The 21,376-nt window shown below is 33.0% G+C and overlaps 1 protein-coding gene across 1 annotated transcript in view; it reads right to left on the bottom strand.

Annotated features, from left to right (window-relative positions):
- LOC145248713 (carboxypeptidase inhibitor SmCI-like) overlaps nucleotides 1-19,410 on the bottom strand; it is a 94,609-nt gene extending 75,199 nt beyond the window's left edge. The window contains exons 1-3 of the mRNA XM_080110365.1: nucleotides 19,255-19,410; nucleotides 13,049-13,129; nucleotides 4,907-4,958 (exon numbers count right to left, since the gene is read on the bottom strand). Of these exons, the coding sequence (XP_079966491.1) occupies nucleotides 4,907-4,958; nucleotides 13,049-13,118 (122 nt within the window). The 5' untranslated portion in view covers nucleotides 13,119-13,129; nucleotides 19,255-19,410. The remainder of the gene's footprint in view (nucleotides 1-4,906; nucleotides 4,959-13,048; nucleotides 13,130-19,254) is intronic.
- Between the last annotated feature and the right edge of the window lie 1,966 nt (nucleotides 19,411-21,376).

The raw sequence follows: 21,376 nt of genomic DNA, 5'->3' as shown, positions 1-21,376 counted from the left end.
TTTCGACAATCGTTTATAGTGATTTAACCGACACAATCTCCTTCATCTTGCAAAATCATAACTTTGATACATTGTGTGGGGTGGTTATTACATTACAAACACACCAATCAAATAACTCACATTTCATCATTTTTCATAATTCTTTGATATGTTACTAATTTCGACAATCATGTTTGATGATGTAACCCACATGATCGACCCCCTCTTACTAAAATATTAACTTTAACACTGTATCTGGGCTGTTCATTTCATTATAAACACACCAATCCAATAACTTACATTTGATCTCTTTTCATAATTCTTGAATATGTTACTATTTTCGACAATCGTTTTTTATAATTTAACCCACATAATATCATTTCTTTTTGCTAAAATAATTATTTGTGACATTGACTGGCTGGTTATTTCATTACGAACACACCAATCAAAAACCGCACATTTTAGCATATTTCACAATTTTTGGATATGTTACTAATTTCGACAATCATTTTTAATAATTTAATTCAAATAATCGCTTTTCTTCCAACTAAAATAATAACTTAGAGATATTATCTGGCTAGTTATTTTATTATAAACACACCAATCAAATAACTCACATTTCATCATTTTTCATAATTCTTGGATATGTTACTAATTTCGACAGTAATTCTACATGATTAAACCCATATAATTGACCTCGTTCTACTAAAGAAATAACTCTGAGATTTTTTCTGGGCTGTTTAGTTCATTATAAACACACAAATAAATAACTTACATTTCATAACTTTTCGTAATTCTTGGATATGTTACTTATTTCGACAATCATGTTTCATGAGTTACCCAACATTATCGCCCACCTCTTACTAAAATAATATATTTTAGATATTGTCTGGGCTGTCTATTTCATTACAAACACACTAATCAAATAACTCACATGCCATCATTTTTCATAATTCTTGGATATTTTATTAATTTCGATAATCATTTTTCTTGATATAACACTAATTATAGCCCGTTCTTACAAAAATAATAACTTTGATGCATCATCTTAGCTTTCTATTTTATTAAGAACACACCAAACAAATAACTCAAATTTACTCATTTGTCATAATTCTTGGATATGTTACTAATTTTTACGATCATTTTTTATCATGTAACCCACATAATTGGCCCCCTCTTACTAAAATAATAACTTTGAGACTATATATGGGCTGTTTATTTCATTATAAACACATATATCTTACATGTAATTACTATTCATATTTCTTGAATGTGTTGCTAATTTCGACAATCGGTTTTCATGATTTAACCAACATAATCCTCTTCCTCTTACTAAAACAATAACTTTAAGACATTGTCTGGCCGGTTTTTTTTTTTTTTGGTTTTTTTTTTCTTACAAGCACACCAATCAAATAACTCACATTTTTTATAATTCTTTGATATGTTACTAATTTCGACAATCATTTTTCATTATTTAACCCACATAATTCCCTTCCTCTTGCAAAAAATACATTTGAGACATTGTCAGACTAGCTATTTCATTACAAACACACCAATCAAATAACTCACGTTTCATCTTTCTCCATAGTTCTTGGATATGTTACTTATTTGGACAATAATTGTTCATGATTTTACGACATAATCGCCTCAACTTTCTATATAAGGTATTCTGTTATCACAAATATCCACCTATCTTATCCGATCCCAGGTATTCTCCTAGGAAACATCCCACCTATCTCATCCAATCCCAGGCAACGTCGGGTATTTTGCTAGGACATATTTTCACCTTTCTTATCTAATCACCGGCAACGCTGGGTATTCTGCTAGTACAAATATCCAGCTATGAAGCATCATCGAAGAGAGTTCACTGGCATAATATTACAATGATTGCATATTAATCTAATGGTATTCCACAATAAAGCTACATCCAAGGGAGGTCACTTGCATAATCTAATTGTAGTCGACAATGAAGTTACATCCTGGGGAGTTTACTCGCATATTATAACAATGATTGTGTATTTATGTAATGATATTCAACAATGAAGCTACATCTAAGAGAGGTCACTTGCATATTATAACAATGATTGTTTATTATTCTAATGGTATTCGACAACCAAGATACATTAAAGGGAGATCACTTGCATATTGTAAGAATGTTTGTATATAATTCTAATGGTATACTTACATGAAGCTACATCCAAGGGAGGTTACTTGCATATTATAACAATGATTGTATATTAATCTAATGGTATTTCACAATGAAGCTACATTCAAAGGAGTTCACTTGCTTATTATAACAATGATTGTATATTAATCTAATGGTATTCGACAATGAAGCTACACCCAAGAGAGGCCACTTGCATATTGTAACAATGATTGTATATTAATCTAATGGTATTCGACAATGAAGCTACACCCAAGGGAGACCACTTGCATATTGTAACAATGATTGTATATTAATCTAATGGAATTCGACAATGAAGCTACATCCAAGGGAGGTCACTTGCATATTATAACAATGATCGTATATTACTCTAATGGTATTCGGCAATGAAGCTACATCCAAGAGAGGTCATTTATATATTATAACAATGACCGCATATTATTCTCATGGTATTTGCCAACGAAGCTACATCCTAAGGAGGTCACTTGAATATTGTAACAATGAATGCATATTATCCTAATGCTGTTCGACAACGAAGCTACATTCAAGGGAGGTCACTTGCATATTATACCAATGATTGTATATTAATCTACTGGTATTCGACAATGAAACTACATCCAAGGGAGGTCACTTACGTATTATAACAATCGAGTGATTAGTGATCTGCATAACTCATTTGGTAATCCCAAGTAGTCACCCATCTTAAAATGACACTCCTCAATGTTGCTTAACTTTGGTGATATACATAAAGCATTTTGTATTCCCAAGTAGTCACCCATCTGATAATGACCAGACAACATATTGCTTAACTTAATGATCTGCATAAGTCATTTGGTAATCCCAAGTAGTCACCCATCTTAGAATGACCAGACTACATATGACTTAACTTTAGTGATCTGCATAAAGCATTTGCTAATTCCAAATAGTCACCCATCTTAGAATGACCAACCGCATTGTTGCTTAACTTTGGTGATCTACATAAAGCATAGTGTATTCCCTAGTAGTCACCCATCTGATAATGCCCAGAATACATATTGCTTAACTTTAGTGATCTGCATAAGTCATTTGGTAATCCCAAGTAGTCACCCATCTTAGAATGACCAGACTACATATTCTTTTGGCTAATATCAAAGTGTACTATCTGTTCTTAGAATTCAAGCAGTCTCATCTTTCGCCCCCACCCCTACTAAGAAAATAAGGAGGAGGCCATGCTTTGCATGTCAAGCTTTAGAGAAACAAACGTCACTCGAAAATAAGGATACCCTTCTAAATAATAATGTTCTAAGTTCAGATGTGATTTTTGGAATATGACATCTTGTCTCAATTTAGTAATTGATAAATATAAATTTTTATAATAGAAGATAATGCTTGGTAGAAAATGAGGCTGTATAAGACGGTTACTTGGTCTTTTGGCTAAGATCAAAATGTAGTATCTGTCTTAGATTTCAAGCGGTCTCATCTTTCGCCGCCCCCTTCCTCTAAGAAAATAAGGTGGAGGTTATACCTGGAATCTCAAGCTGTAGAGAAACAAACGTTACTCGAACATAAGGAGGATTTGCCCCCCTCCCACTAAGAAAATAAGGGGAGATTATACCTGGGAGCTCAAGCTGTAGAGAAAAAGAGGATTTATGCCTGGGATGTGATCAAATCCATTCACTCATATTTCGTATATGTAATGTTTTAGATGCATTGTTTACATTTTAAAACATAGTAAAAACGAATCTCGTTTCCTGTCTAGACATCTCTCCCTCTCTCCCTCTCTCTCTCTCTCTCTCTCTCTCTATGTCTCTCTCTCTCTCTCTTGTCTTCCTTACTCTAAAGAGAAATAGTGTTACTAAAAAAGAAAATGGCGTTTGGCTTTGTTTTTTTGTAAAAACATCGATCGTTAATATTTTTTAAGCGTTTTTTTTTTTACTTCACATTTTTGGCTTGTTATTTTTCGTTTAACTATCGTATCGAACAATTTATAACCTGCTAATAACTTTGGTAACGTTTTAATGACGTGTAAGTTAATCGTGTAATTTGTATGATCGTCGCCTTTTTATCGAAAACAACCTCTTATTATATGAAATGTTTTCATATACAGACCGCCATTACAGCTTGGTGACGTAAAGGTCACGAAACATGACTCAGCGTTTATTAAATTACGTATAAATATCATTAAAATGTCACCACCACCACCCCCGTAGACAAACGGTCAGCTAAATAACTTAGAGTTGACTTTTTGCGCCAAAACTTCGATATTTGTCGTCCGGGGGTCGGGCTTTAATATGAGACCAAATTTGTGAATTTTTGTTCCGTCAGTCGAAAGTTTTTTCGAGACATACAAACACACATACAAACATACATACATACATGCATACATACATTCATACATACATACATACATACATACATACACACATTTTTGCTTATATATATAGAGAGATATAAGATTTTACAGAGGTTTCTTAGATTAGATTAGATTTTGTAGAGGATTCTAAGATCTTAAGTAAAATCCAAACGAACATTAGTTTAAACATTAATATCAACACAATAAATTACTTATTACTTGCAGCTGTGCTTTTCATATTTTAAAGAAAACGGAAAGTAAGATAACTGTTAGCAAACAGGTGAAGACCAGTTTTATTAAGATCATTGTGACCGATCTGTGTTATTTTAGCAGCCAGGGTTTGTCCTCGAGGATTTCGGTGTTCCTCCTTAAACCTGACTCCGTGCCTATCCTTCACTTACTGGAGGTGAATAAGAGATAAACAAACCTACCTTTCGAAATGTCCCTTGCAAGGTCCCGTGACAATTTCTTGCGTGCAAATGTCTGTTAAAAGAAAAGAAAAAGATATTTTTAAAACCTTTCGATATAAAGATTAGGATATGGGTCGGCTTTAATCTTTATCATTACATATGTTATGTTATTAGCTTGCAGAAAATCCCGAGGAACCAGTTCATGGCCGATTATCGGTGTGTAAGTTACTAGGAATTTCGATAACAGAAATATGTAATCGAAGCGAAAAAGGTATTTTAAGTTAAGAAAATATTTACCTTAAAATAGTTCACAGAAATGTTTACTTGGGGAAAAGAAATTTGATGATTAAAAATAAACATAGATGACTACATTGCCACTCAGGGTAAACTCAACAGACATTTTAAAAAAAATAATGCTCGTTAACGACTGGGAGAATTCAGTCGAAAGTACTCGCAAAAAATGGAACAAACCGACACATAAGAATATGTTTAGCAAAAACACTGAAACGATCTTAAGAAAAGCAGAAAAAACTAAATGAAAAGAATAATTAAACAGAGATATTACGTGCTGTACAATTACTTAATACACGCACACACACGCACGCACACGAAAGCGCAAACACGGACACACACACACGCACACACACGCACATACATATATATATATATATCGAGAGAGAGAGAGAGAGAGAGAGACAGACAGACAGACAGAGAGACAGAGAGAGACAGAGAAAGAGAGAGAGAGAAAGGAATCCACAGACAGACAGTTTCGCTATATCACAGCTGTGCAGTGCAGCCAGACTAGCAACTACCTCAGGCCAGGGTAAAAACACGAACAGAGATGTTTTTGAGAGACACAAAGAAATTAGTGGGGGTCGACACTTAATAGTTAGCAGACTCATTCAGAGAGAGAGAAAGAGAGAGACAAGAGAAATAGAGAGACGGTCCACTGACCGTAATGGAAATGTCGATATGGAAGATGTAAAAATAATGGTGAAACATCGGTAAATAAAGTTGCTGCAAATACAACCAAGACGTAGTGTTTCCATGTATCCGTCAAATCAAGATCAACCCAGAAGTATAAGATATTTCTCCATTGGACGATATTAATCCCCTAAAAAGAACTTATCCATCCCCTATTATTGTAAACACCGTCTATTATAAATGTTACATTCATAACTAGACGATCACATATACACTTCAAAGATATATATGCATTAAAATCCTTAGCGACGATTAAATATGTCCCACGTAAAACAAACCAGGCACATTCATATATACTCCTAAATGTACGACCGCATCATATAGACGAATATACAACACATATAAATTAAACATGTTCAAATATTATATATTAATAAAATGAAATTAAACTCAATAATTGTTTTTCAAAATGGCTTTATGAACATGCATTGTATAAGCATTTAAATCTTCCTACATAAATACAATTCTGCTTCTGTACTCTCTGTCACTCGTCGGAATCAAATATAATAATGAAAAAAATCATGCAAAAGAGTGAAAATGTTTTTGTGTATGTGCCCGTGCGTGGCGCTGTTCTCTGCTTTTAGTGTGTCTACATATTTACACAATATTTTTGTACAAGTGTGTAACCACTTATCAACACTTGAAGGTCACTCAAGGAAAGTGTTAATGAGTGTATGATATTAAGATGAACATAGAGGACTGGTACATCATCATCATCATCATCATCATCATCTTTATTGTTATGTTATTTTATTAATATTAATCAGATAATTACCTCAATGAAACATAATCGTTTGCAATAAAAGTTATTTTATTAAAAATATTTTTCAGCGGTTTCTACATTTGAACTTCGAGATCTGAATAACGATAAATCCTCTAGAGTTACTTCCCTTGATAATTATGGTTGTAGTTACTTTCTTTTACTGACTACAGTGGCCTGTTTCTGTATCAATAAAACTACAAAAATGTGAAAAGCATGCATAAATTATTTTTCTTCTTTACAAGAGCATAATTTTTTGTCTCCCGACAAAAGGAGGGTGAACCTATAAATTCAGCCTTGTTTAATGTTTGTGCAAAATTTCAAAAAATTAATGGCGCAGTTATTTAGAAAAGTGCGGACAGACGAACGGACGAACGGAAAAGGGTGAATTTATAGGTCCACCCTCTTTTTATCAGGGGACCAAAAAGGAAATGTGCACCAATAACTTGTAAATTCAGCCTTGTTTAATGTTTAAAAGATATATTAAATTCTTTGTTGTTATTATCTGTTTATAAGGAATTTTTTTAAATGTTTTTATTAGTATTTTATTTAAAAAAGTGTTTTTTATTAGTTTATATTGTTTGTTTAGGCGCGTTGTTAACTTTCTAGTGGGTTTGCTTAGAAATTATGTTTTTAAGTGCTGCCTTTGAGGTGGTTACTTCAGAGAAAATGATTTTATTCTGTGGAATGAGTGGAGCTACATTCATGCCTCCGAGTAATTATGTCACATATTTGATTGTGTGGACTTCTTCGAAGTTTAGTGTAGCTCAGTATATGTAATTTAAATTTCCGAGTCTTCGTCAACAGAAAGGTGCTGAGTATTCGATCTGTTATAATCAGCCGGGTCTAGCATAATGAAACCCGACAATTATTCTTTTGGGGTACAAAACTTTATTATAGCTGTTTAAAAAGGAAGACTAACTTTTTTTTGTATCCATGGTAAAACGAACGACGGGGGTGGAAACGTTTAATGGAGGTTGAAAAAAATTCATTGTATAATTATCATAACGACAGATTTATTTTAGTCGTTTCCCATATTTTTTTAATTTATTTCTTGTTTCGATAGTTGAATTTTATTTTAGTCGTTCCCCTGTTTGAATTCGTTTCACTATAGAAAAAAAAAAAACTCTATCAATATTTGAAAGGTGAGAGCGAAACCGGTCGCCTGACTCTACATCCTTATTTATTATTATTTTTTTCACCCCCTATTAAAAGTTTTTCCTCCGTCTTTCTTTTTACCAGAGATACAAAATACACAGTCATTTTTAGTCATTATATATATATATATATATATATATATATATATATATGAAATAAAAAGCTGTAAATCTGTCTGTCTATTTCTATATTTTACAAACTCTTTATATATATATATATATATATATATATATATATACACTTGTGCCCGATATTATTCATACCCCTCGGATCTTTGTAGATTTCTATAAGAATATTGCTCAAACCAGAAGGTAGACAATATTAAAGGGATTTCAAACAATAAATCAAGCATAAGTATTTAATTTAAACTCAACAAATAAATAAATTATGCAAGTTTGAAACAGTACACCAAGAAAAACAAGAATGGCACTAGTTCAAAATTATTCATACCTCTCTTACTAATAGTCAATAGCATGCCCTTTATTCTTAATAACTGCCTGTAACCGTTTTGGATATTTATCAACAAGGTTTTTACAAGCATCAACACTGATTTTTGACCATTATTCAATGCAGTAGTTCTCCAAATCCCTCAAATTTCTAGGTTTCCGCTTTTTAACCTCAGTTTTCAATATGTGCCAGAGGTTTTCGATAGGGTTCAGGTCGGGACTCTGGCTAGGCCATTCCAAAATATTAATTTGATTATCCTCAAACCATTTCTTGACTATTTTGGCAGTATGTTTTTGGATCATTATCCTGTTGAAGGACCCAGTTTGGTCCTAAATGGAGCTTCTCCGCATCCTGTCTAATGTTTTTCTGGAGTATCTCCAAATATTGCCCCTTCTTCATGGTTCCATCTATCTTGACCAAACTACCTGGACCACTAGCCGAAAAGGAGCCCCAAAACATTAGGCTACCACCACCATGTTTCACCGTGGGTATGGTGTTCTTTGGGTTGTAAGCTGCTCCTTTCTTCCTCCAAACGTAAGAAGCATCCATATGGCCAAACAATACAATTTTTGTTTCGTCAGTCCACAAAATACTTGAGAAAACGGACTCTGAAGAATTCACATGGGTCCTAGCAAACTTTAGACGTGCTGCAAGGTGTTTTCCGGTGTGCAATGGAGTCCTTCTTGGTCTTCTTCCTTTCAGACCATTTTCATGCAGAGTCCTTTGCAATGTTTGCCTTGATATTTTTATGCCAGAAGACTCCAGATTTTCTAAAATGTCCTTAGTAGTGGTGGTTGGATTTGCATTAACACTGCTTACAATATTCCTGGTGGCTCTAGCAGACAGTTTCCTTTTCCTTCCTCTACCAATCAAGTTGTTTGTTGTGTGGTGGCTCTGGAATTTTTTGATGATGCTCTGTACTGTTACTGTAGGGACCTCAACTTTCTTGGAAATTGACTTGTAACCTAAACCATCCTTATGTGAATTCACAATTTTAGTCCTAAGATCATTACTAAGCTCTTTTTTCTTCCCCATTCTAATAATTTTTATTCTTTTATTGGTTTTCAGTTGATATCATTTTAATTTCTGAAAAATGCAAAAAACGAAATGAAATTAATCAAAGGTTGTATAAAAGCATTCAAAATAAGAATCAAACAGGAAACAAACAGTCAGAAACTCGATTAATACTTAAAAAATAAGGGGGTATGATTATTTTTGAACATTGCAGATTTTATAAATAGCTGTATATTTCTTTTATTACAAGTATCCCGAGATTTTAAAATGACGAACATGATCAGAAGAGGTTTATTAAGAATATGTATCAATATGGACGTAAACAATAAATTCTTACAAAGTTACACCTAATAAACTCAATTTTCAAGGAGGGGTATGAATAATATCGGGCACAAGTGTATATATATATGTATATACATATATATGTATGTATATATATACATATACATATATATACGTATATATATGTATATATATATATATATATATATATATATATATATGTATATACATATATATGTATGTATATATATACATATACATATATATACGTATATATATGTATATATATATATATATATATATATATATGCATGTTTTAAAAGGCTATAAATCTGTCTGTCTATTTCCATATTTTCAAACTTTTATTTCTATGTGTCTATAAAAGTGAAAGTGTTTGTCTGTGTCAATTTTTAGTCTACATACTCGAAATTGGATATACCGGGTACTGAGGTTTGAGAAAATCTGTGTGATCGGTTTTGGGCCAGAGATTTGGCGATTAAGGGGTCAAAGTTCAACGATTTGACCTTTGAGAACTCTACAAAACTCCTCCGACAATTATGGGTCTACACACTTGAAATTTTAGATATAGGTTCCTTGGATATGGATTTAACTTAATAATTTGATGGAAGACCAAAACAATAACTTCTAAGGGGTCATAATAGGGGGCACAGTTAGTAATTATTGACCGCTTTTTTTTTTTTTTGCTCAACATACACCTCCAAATACCCAGGCAACGCTGGGCACCCATGGTAGTATATATATATATATATATATATATATATATATATATATATATATATATATATATATATATGATTTAAAAGGCTATAAATCTGTCTGTCTGTCTATTTCCATATTTTCAAACTCTCATATATATATATATATATATATATATATATATATATATATATATATATATACCGGCCATATTTCTGTCTGTCTGTTTGTTTCCATATTTTCAAATTTTATCTCCCCCGAAACTAAAAGTCACAGAGCGGCTCTAGGGGTCTCAAATGCTTGGATTTTTACGGACCGTCCTTTTATAGGTATTTAGTAGGTTAAAATAGTTTTTAAGGGGTCAAAAATGGGTCAAAATTGAAAACACCGTTATACATTTTATACATTCATCTTTGTTACTTTCTAATTTTTAATCAGTTCACATGCGTGTCACGTTAGTATAGTGGTAACGTCACCATCTTTGAATGCTACATTTTAAATTTCGATTTTTGTTAATGGCACCTATATATGTAAAAATGTCCGTATGTGTGTGTGTCTGTGTACATTTCCCTACCAAACTACTCTGCCAATTTTTGGTCTAGAGACTCAAGATTTGACATAAGAGGTATTGAGATTTGGGAAAATCTTTTTAATTGTTTTGTTTTGCCAGAAATGTGGCTGTCAAGGGCTCAAAGTTCAACGATTTGACATTTGAAAAATCCACCAAACTCCTCCGCGAATTTTTAGTCTAAACATTTGAAATTTTAAATGTAGGTTGCTTGGACATTTTTAATTCAATTTGATCTCAAAACAATAAATCCTAGGGGGTCAAAATTGGGGTCAAATTAAAAAGTCTGACTTCTACCAAATTACTCAGCCAATTTCTGGTCTAAACATCTGAAATTTTATATAACGGGTATTCACAGATAGGGCAAGCTTTTTAATCGGTTTGGGTCTAAAATTTGAGTTGCCTAGGGGTCAAAATGAAAAAGATTTTACCTGTGCAGTGTCTAGCAAACTACTCAGCCAATTGTTGGTTTAAACATTTGAAATTTATACATAACGAGTATTCAGGCATGCGGCAAGTATTTTAATCAGTTTTGGAGCGAAAATTTGGCTGCCAAAAGGTTAAAGTTGAAAGAGTTGACCTTTGAAGATTCTACCAAATTCTACCACCAATTTTGGCTCTAAAGACTTGAAAATTAAGATGTATCTAACTTAGATAAGGATAAAACTTTGTATTTTGATTTGAGACCAAGATAATAAATGTTAAGGGGTCAAATTTGGGCTCAAAGTTTAAAAAAAAATTGACTTCTGCGATCTCTACCAAATTACGTATTTAATTAATTAGATACCCCAATTAATAAAGTAAATATTTTAACAGTTGTGAACTTTTTAGATGAGTTATGAATTTTATATTATTTAAATTAATCTGCGATTAATCACATCTCGAGTGTTATCTGCAAAAGGTTTCAATCAATGCAATCTCCGACATTCGGCAGATGTAAAAATCGCCATGTTTTTGGCAGGTTTCGAATTTTTTAATCTAGTCGGAAGTAATTTAGACGAATTATAAAGATAATTTAGTTATCAGGGAACCCAGGTGTATAATTTTTAACTTATTATGGTTCATTTTGTAATTAAATACATCAACCAATTGTAAGTTCTTAGAAACATCATATTAACGAAACTAAGAAGTTGCTGGTTTCAGTATGGTTACTCGCATGTTTTTCATTTTTTAGCCAGATGAAGATTTTAATATAAAAATATTGTTTTTGTTATTGTTTTCGTTGTCCCCATACTTCGATAGATCCAAACTAATATAGAGAGAAGAATACACACCATCGTTTTCACATTCACATTTCATATATGTAAGCCTATAAAAGCACACTCGGGGTTATTGGTTTTATATAGGAGCCTATTTCTGTCCATCGAAATTCATGTAGCATGTGTTGCTGTTGCGATAGACGGCCGAAGTTGATACAGAGGACATAAGTGTATCAGAATTTTTGTAGGAATTTTTGACACCCCTAACACGAAACTGCGAATACAATATAAAAAAAACTCGTAATTTCTCTTTTAAAAGTGGGTTGTTTATTTTCTTTATGGATTATACTTCCAAAATAAACTATTAAAGTTTTTTTAAACGTAATAGAAATATTTTTTTATTTTTTAAAAAACAGTAATGAATTTTACGAACTCAATATTTTTCTATTTTTAAACTTTAAAAATCTATCAAAATTTTTCTGTTGATTCTATTTTAACGATATTTTCAGGGTCAGTGTGAAATTTTATGCTCTTTCCAGTAAACCAAATACAATATTTTAGACAAACGTTTTTTTTAATTAACGCCCCGCCCCATTTACAAGTTTCTATTAAAAAGTAAATAATTAATTTACTCAACACAGTTTATATATCACAAATTGAAGAGAAAAGGTCAATAAATAATATATTCAAATTTAAAACAAAAAAGCAGTGTTTTTTAGAAATTTACCTGTAAAGTCCGAAGTTTAAAACCTTTTTAAAAAATAAAAACACGTTGTTTGTTTGTTTTTTTTTGTTTGTTTTTTTTGTTTTTTTTAATGAAACCTTGGTCCTTGCTCCTTTAATTGAAAAACAATTAGGGCTTGAATTACATTTTTCGAGGAGTTATAAGCTTGGAAAGACGGGGTGGAATTATTCACTATTTTTCACGAAATTTCTGACACACCTAGGACATCACTGATGTTGTGACTATTGCCAGAGTGTAGAATTTTTCTTGGTTGCACATTAGTTCAATTAATAAAAAAAACATAACTTACCCTCATCCCAACTGATCACCAGGGCGGATTGTATCGCCAGGAACAACAGAGGTAAAATTAATCTTAGCATGTTTCTTTATTCTGAAATAATAAAAATAATATATTTAAAAATATTGAGATGGTCAAAAAGTTAGATTTTTTATTTTGAGTAGATATTAATACATTTCTTTTTTTCAGACTCGATTTAAAAGTACGTCGGTCGAAATGCTGTGAATATATTCTAATAAAGATGTTATGAACATTTTTACAAGGAAATCATCACTTATAAAAACCCGAAGGTCACTTGAGGATAAAGGTTACTGAGTGTAAGGTGATAGTGAAACACCGGAAAACGGGGGATACAGCGGTCGAAATGTTGTAAATATAACAATCAAATGCATCTGAAACTTAAGAATACTTTAAGCGATAACACTTGACTACAGAAGACCAGAGAGTTCATCATCCGAAATATTGTGAAAGCAAATCAACAATTGCTGAAAAGAAATTGGTCAATTTTTAATTGAGTTAGTGATTAATTAATTACAAGAAATAATTTTAGTTAATTTAAATGTTCCATTAAAGCTAGAATGTAAGTAGTTATTAAATAGAATTTGTTTTGTTTACGATTTGTGTTGAATTTCTTTCTCATGGATGAAAAATAATAAACAAATGTTTTCTTTTTTTAAATTATAGAGCAAGATTTTTATCATCGTGTATGTGTGTATGTGTTTATGTGTGTATATGTTTATGTGTGTCTGCGTGTATGTGTGTATGGGCGTGTGTAAATTATAATTATAAAGTAATTTACACCTCCGTTTATGAAATGTGTTTGTTTAATTACGTCTACTTGAGATGTTAAATATTTGCTTTGGATGAAACACGAGTAGCGTAAGAAATGGAGTATTCTACTTATATATATATATATATATATATATATATATATATATATATATATATATATATATATATATATATACTAGCAGATCAGTCCGGCTTTCTTCGAGCCTTATGTGTTTTTCATGACTTTATGTGCATATGCATATATATATTAAAAAGTTTGGCTCATGTCTAGGAACTCTACATCCAAAATTTCAAGTGTTTAGATTGAAAATTGGCTGAGGAGTTTGGTAGAGTCTGCAAAGGTCAACTCCTTCAACTTTGACCACTTAGCGGCCAAATTTTCGGCCAAAAACTGATACATTGAAAGGATATACAATAAAACGATATGAATTTATGGTATCCGAGTGTCGTCGTAATCCTGGTATAGAGTGATATATTGTGGTCAGAGTCAGAGTTTGTTGAATAAATGCACATTGTAGGTAGATTCCAATTTAATATAAGATATTTGATCCTTCGTGATGATCGTTTGAGTATGTACCACACTATACAAGGATTACCACAACATCCGGATACCATAAATTCATATCCTTTCAATGAATTATTTCACCTATTATCTTTATCTATGCCCCCTAAAAATGAAATTAAGTTTTTAATATATTTTTATTGTATATGCTAACTAACAATATTATTTCAAATTAGATCTAATATATGCTAATGACTTCCCCTCTGAGGAGATGAGCCTACATCTAAAATCCATGAGTTAAGGAAAAAAATCTAAACTGTATTCTTTATTCAAACAATAAATTTCTACTCTGAAAATTAACGTTTTTTTCTGAATTAAATTTACACAGAAAACATAGAATTGGGTGATAGAGTAGCATCTCCCTCCATTTTCACGTTGCTATGAACAGAAAATTACATCGTTTAAATAATTTTTAAAAAACGTATGTTGATCTATAGTTTTATTTATTAGAACGTTCCAATAATTAAAGCCGTTTATCATATTTTCTTGCTTTCATTATTCGAAGTTATTAAGAATAAAGGGAAATAACTATAATTTCCTAAGAACTAGAAATGAATTCTAATTGTTTGAAGTAATATCTGCTATGCCTAATGGGTATTTATTATAGTGCATGTTTAGTTGTATAATTTAACCCGTATATAAGTAAATTATTATTTAATATTAATAGATATTTTACTAAGTTCTCATACTGTTTAATTATTGAGTTAGCTAAAGTATATATTGTCATTTTTTAGAGTAGTGTCAGAAACCGACATTAAAAATGCGTGATAAAAAATTGAATACTTCGACTTCCTATCTTTCCAAGCTTATAACTACTTGAAAAATGTAATCGAAACCCTAATTTTTTTCAATTAAAGGAGCAAATGCCAATTTTTTTTAAATATCAGGTTTAATTGCCAATTATGCAATATTTCTTTTTTAAATCGGGTTTCTTTAAAAAAGATTTAAAGAAAATCAACGAATTTTAACTTGCTTCGATAAAATATATGTATGTATTAATTCCAAAAAATCACCTATAAAAATACTATTCAATGGGTACTTCCATTCTTCATTTTTAAGAATTTATCCATATTGATATTTTAAATTCCATGTATTTTTTAAATAAAATATTTTTTTTAAACAACTATTTGAAAAGCCGCCATTAAGTAAACATTTTTACGGTGTTAGCGAAACGCCTAAGCGGTGTTTGTTCTTGTTTTGAACTACGGATGGACAGAAGTACCAAGTTCCCGATTTCGATACAATTACCGACTCCGATTCCGATTCTTTATAAATCCCTAAATATTTTACTATAGACTTTTTATTTTTCCCGATTTCTATAATAAACACATGTTAAATATGCAGATATTTTCCTAAACGTAAAATTAGATTTTTGGAGGATGATCTATAGATTTTAGCTTCACTAGTAGTTTAAAATCAATAAATATTTATTATTCTGCAATTATTACCAGCAATGAAAGATTTTGCTTTAAACAAAATCAAATAAAAAATACCATAATTAAATAATTAAAAGAATCGTCTTCGCATCGGAAAATAGACACCATTTTTTTTTTTTATTCCGATACCGATTTCGATACCCCGAATTTGTATGAAGCAGCCTCGCCGTATTATGTTCAATAAAAGGGCGATTCTGGGAAAAAAACTTTGCTCGTGGAATTTTCGTTTAATGTAAAATACAGATAGAGAGGAATGGAAATTATTCACAGTAGTTATAGCTATGTAATATTGTCGGGGTTATATATTATGCATACGTGTGTCTTCTAGTGGCTAGATTGTATGAGTGTATATACGTGTCATAGGCATCTACATGACGTGTATATATGCGTGTGTTTGTCTATGACAGTATAGCGTTGGATCGTCTAATCTAGAGTTCTTTGTGTGTGTATGTAGAATAATTTTAGAACACAAAGGACAAACAATACTTATTTGGGGTTTCAATATTTGGACAATCGGGAATATTTAATCCATCTTTGGTTTTGTTTGACGGAAAGCTGCAATGAAAATTCCTACCAAGAAATAACAAAGCCTTGGGTTTTATTTTCAGCAGAGAGAGATGGTGTGCGGTGGAGTGTTGTGGGTGACGACAAAATGACAAGTCGATCGGCTCAGTGTCATTTGTATTTTTATTCACAAGAACTTTAAATATGAATTTCGTTTTTCCATGCCGCATTCAACTGGCCCTTATTAAATTCGTCCAAGGCCAAATTTCAATATGACTGTTTTAAAAACTTGTCAGTTGAAGATTGTTGATTTCAAAACTTCTGCACACTTCTTTCAGTGATTATGACTTTTGATGACATTTTTTGGTTTGGAGACTTGACAACAATATTTGCGTGTGTGCACCCAGCTCCATATGCGTGTGTGCACAACCAGTAATAATTCCGGCGTTGCCCAGAATACTATTCAACATATAGATTACTACTCTTAAAATTTGCTTTGCTTTCTCTTCCGTTTTATAATTCTAATCCTCAAACGAAAATTAAATCATACGGTATCACTGGTAGAATACTTAACATAATTAAATCCTTCTTAGATAAGAGAAAAATCCAGGTTGTCCTCAACGGTCGTATATCTAAACAGTGTGATATAAATGCGGGAGTGCCTCAGGGGTCTATCATTGGGCCTCTATTGTTCCTAATATTTATTAATGACCTCCCCGACAAAACTGCCTCTGAGATGGGTATATATGCTGATGACATCACACTCTATAACAGGCATGACAGGAAAACAAATGAACACATGTCGTAAGAAATGGCAAAAACACTAGAGGATGACCTCCAATCTGTAGGGGAATGGGACCATTCAATGCTGCCAAGACTAAACTGGTTTCCTTCAATAATTACAAGAAACCTTCTCTGCCACCAATAGCAATGGCCAGTTAATCCCTATCTGAGAGTACATCTTTCAAACTGCTTGGCCTAACGTTCACAGGATACATGAGTTGGAACAATTATATTGAAAACATTGCCAGGGCCGCTGCGAAAAAGGTAGGCTCTTTCTACCGTGCTAGAAAACTACTGACACCTGAAAGTATTCGCCCATGTATGGAGTATTGCTGTCACATTTGGGCTGGTGCATCTGCTGCTTGTCTCTCGCTCCTAGACAAGGTTCAAAAGAGAGTCGCCAATCTGATAGGCCCTGAACTGGCATCTAAGCTTCAGCCTCTGTCCCATCGACGAAACGTTGCATCCATCTGCCTGTTCTACAAGTATTTTAATGGTGAATGCTCTGACGAACTGCAGACACTTGTGCCCCCACGACGTAGACACCCTCGACAAACCCGACAGGCAGCTAAATCCCATCCCCACACAGTAGAGATCCCTAGATGTAAAAGATCTTTCTACTCCAGCAGTTTCTTCCCCAGAACCGCTAGACTCTGGAATTTCATTCCAGGTCCCTGCTTCCCTAACTGTACTGACATGCAGAAGTTCAAGTGTAACGTGAACCGCCATCTTGCTGCCCGAATCTCAACATAGTGCCCCAGTAGTTGCTGCCTCTGATAGTAGCCCCCTACAGCAAAGTGGCAATGTGCCTTGTTTGGGGTGAAAATATAATAAAAAATAAAAAAAATTATATTTTTAGCAATAAACAAAATTATTATACATTTTTTTTATATTGGAATCCTTTGAGATGAGTAATTTCTGTATTTCGTTTTTATATATTTTGGGGGCGGTTATCCTCATCTTCCTGAAGAAGGCCAGAGGATGAGTTGGTCAAAACATGGTGAAAAAGAAACAATACGAAGACGAGGATAACAGTCCGAAAGAAAAGAATGAAACACACACACAAACTGTTTTTTTATATATAAGTTGAGATTGTATTTGTCTTCCATTCTAATTTATTATCCATTCGTATTATAATACGTCATCCCTAGATATTTAGATATTGATGATGTGGGGGTCTAAGAAAGAAACCCCTGTCATGGACGTGCATCAAAAGCATAGATGAGTCAATGAATTCCTTCATGCAGGAAAAATTGAACTGATCAACATTCATCAGTGCCTGTTATACGTTTTCGAAGCCGATGCAGTTGATGTCAAAAAAAATTGCGGACGAATTAAATTATGAAGCCTAATATTACAAATACATCTGAGAAGTTTTACTCCCCACACAAGCAGAAAGGCCCGGCGTATAAAAGAAAGTTCTTTGATAAGACAGGGGCGCGTTCGTAATGAATGTTTCTGTTTAGAACACAACTGAACCAGGATACTGGAATTTTGCATTTTAAACTTTAATTCAAGCCATTATATAAAACTAATTTTATAAAATCAACAGTAGATTCTCTACAGTGCAATGTAGCCGACAATGTATTATGGATTAAGTCAATGCGGAAAAGCATGTAAAGTTTCCTCCTCCCGATGAAACTAGAGCAGGCATCCAATCGATTTGATTGAAAAATGGGCAATTTCGCCGATTTTGATGACAATAAAATATGGCATGGAACATTCGTTGGTCTTCATTCGATCCCAGCCAACGACGCAATTCAAGTGACCCACATCGACCTAACCATCTCCCATGAATGGCTGAATGAACACTGTCATTTTAGGAAAATAAATTAATGCGATTCTCGATAGATTTGAAGAAATCAAGTCGAATGATTGGTAGCATATAAAATTTTAAATCAAAACTCATATTGTGTATGTTGTTCTTTATCCATTGCTTTTGTGTGTGTGTGTGTGTGTGTGTGTGTGTGTGTGTGTGTGTGTGTGTGTGTGAAAAATATAATTCATGAATAAATTAAAAGATTTTCAAAATAGGAAGTGATTTTTCAATTATCTCATAAAAGAACAAAAAAAAACGAAGAGAGAAAAGAAATTATACAAAAAAATAATAAAATCAAGTGACAAAGCTGTATCATACTTACTCTTGTTTTGTGTTCTTTTTGACTTGTGTCCCCGTCTCGCCGTCAGACTTTTCTCATGCACGTCTGTCACTTGGCAATTCTAGAAATGAACAGCGAATCTTCAGCAGAAAGTATTGTTTATATAAGAAGTGTTGGTGAGCATTGACCAATCGAAAGAGCCGCGCACGAACGTGACGATGACGTAATTATTCTTGAGAATGCCTGATGTTTTTTCAATGCCCAATGGCTGTGAAACGAGTATAGTTGTTGTTTGTTTGTTTGTTTGTTTGTTATATATTTTTGACACGTCCATGTCATGTATAGGTACGACCAATTATGTCTGATTGAGCATGCGCGAAACGAATTTGAAGGCGTTTTGAGAAATGCCACACCCATGCAACTTGTTCATGTATTCATAATAAACAAACAGGGCTACTCGGCATTACCCGGGACAAAAATATAACATAACATTTATCCCCCCCCCGCTCTTTGCCTCTCCCTTCCTCTCTCTCTCTTATTTTTCTTTGTCCAACATATTCTTCTCCTCGAACATACACACATATCTCGAGTCAGCATAAAATAAATAACTCTGAAAAATTATCATAACATCTGCATAACATAAAAAAACTTTTTTGCATCTTGATAATATTAAATTATATAAATGCCGATTTGATTACCCTTCCAATAAATGATTTTTTTTTTTTTCTAAATTTGAGATATTTTCCGAGGTTAGGCCAAATACTAACTGTATATGGCTTGTATTATTTGGATTAATCAAATTAATGTTCTGATCTTTAGTGTTATTTGCACAACGTTTCGCTCGGTGTAACCCTTGACATTCTTCAGGTTTATGAGTTACCATGTTTTGACCCTCTCCATTTACTAAACACGGCGACTTATACACCTGAAAAAGGTCGGAGGTTACACCGACCGAAACAGCTGGCAAATAACAGTCAAGATGAGACCGTTCGTCGGTAATTCTAAGTAATGCAAACAATCATCTCTCATTTAAAAAATGGACGATTTTTCAAGCTATAGGGAGACATATATAAATGTACCTGTTTTATTTATTATTTTATTATGTGTATTTTTTTTTAATCATTTGAGATGAAGCTTTATATAATTCGTGTATTCAATTTTTTTTTTTCGGACTGCTATCCTTATCTTTATAGTTACTGTTGTTTTACCACGTTTCGGCTAACTCACTTTCTGCCCTTCTTCAATTGATCAACCGCGACGGGATAGGAATACTGAGTTTTGTAATTACTACCTTCCATAGTTGTTGTCTCTCCACGTTTTGGTCAACTAAACCTCTGGTAGGCTTTGGATAGGATTGAAACCGCTGTCTTCAGACAATGATCACTTGGAACCGTAGGTACTCAACGCCTCTATCCACTGCGCCAATATAGAGAAGCTGACACATGATGTTTTGAAAATGCATCAAAGATGAATCAGTTCGTGTATTAATTTTTGGGGGGATTATTATCCTCATCTTCATGGTTGTTTTTGCTTGGTGGCGCAATAGCTAGAGGCGTTGAGTGTCTACGGTTCCAGGTGCACATTGTTTAAAGATAGCGGTTTCAATTCAACCCAAAGCAGGGCAGGGATTAGTTGGGAGAATAACAACTATGGAAGGCAGTAATTATTGGCGATACAGTTACAAGACCCAGCATTCCTATCCTGTCGCGGTTAATTACATGAAGAAGGCCAAAGGATTAGTTGGCCGAAACGTAGTGAGACAGCAATAACTATGAAGATGAGGATAACAGTCCCCAAAATGTGATTTTACAAGTTTTCATTACCTCTTCATATGTGACTTCCTCGAATAATCTATGTTTTGTCCGAATCGAAATTAACGTCCATCCTCTTTGAAGAAAATTTTGCTTTCATAAGCTATTAAGGCTACCCTTTCACTTCAAATCTGATATTCATTTTTTTTCTTGTGAATCAGATAATTCTATTGTTGGCATTTGTTTCCCTGATATCTTTTTAGTTTGAATTCATTCTAGAAAGACATTGGTTACTTACATGAGGCACCACGTGAAAGTTGCCAACATCCTGAATGAAAGTGTTCTATGGAACGAACTAGATTCGAGCTTGGCACACCCAGGTTTTCACTCCATGTCGTAAACGAATGAGCAAT

Source organism: Euprymna scolopes, chromosome 27 (genome assembly GCF_053919585.1).
Source record: "Euprymna scolopes isolate OS-2025 chromosome 27, ASM5391958v1, whole genome shotgun sequence".
NCBI classification, from domain to species: domain Eukaryota; kingdom Metazoa; phylum Mollusca; class Cephalopoda; order Sepiida; family Sepiolidae; genus Euprymna; species Euprymna scolopes.
This window is presented reverse-complemented; position numbering and strand designations above follow the sequence as displayed.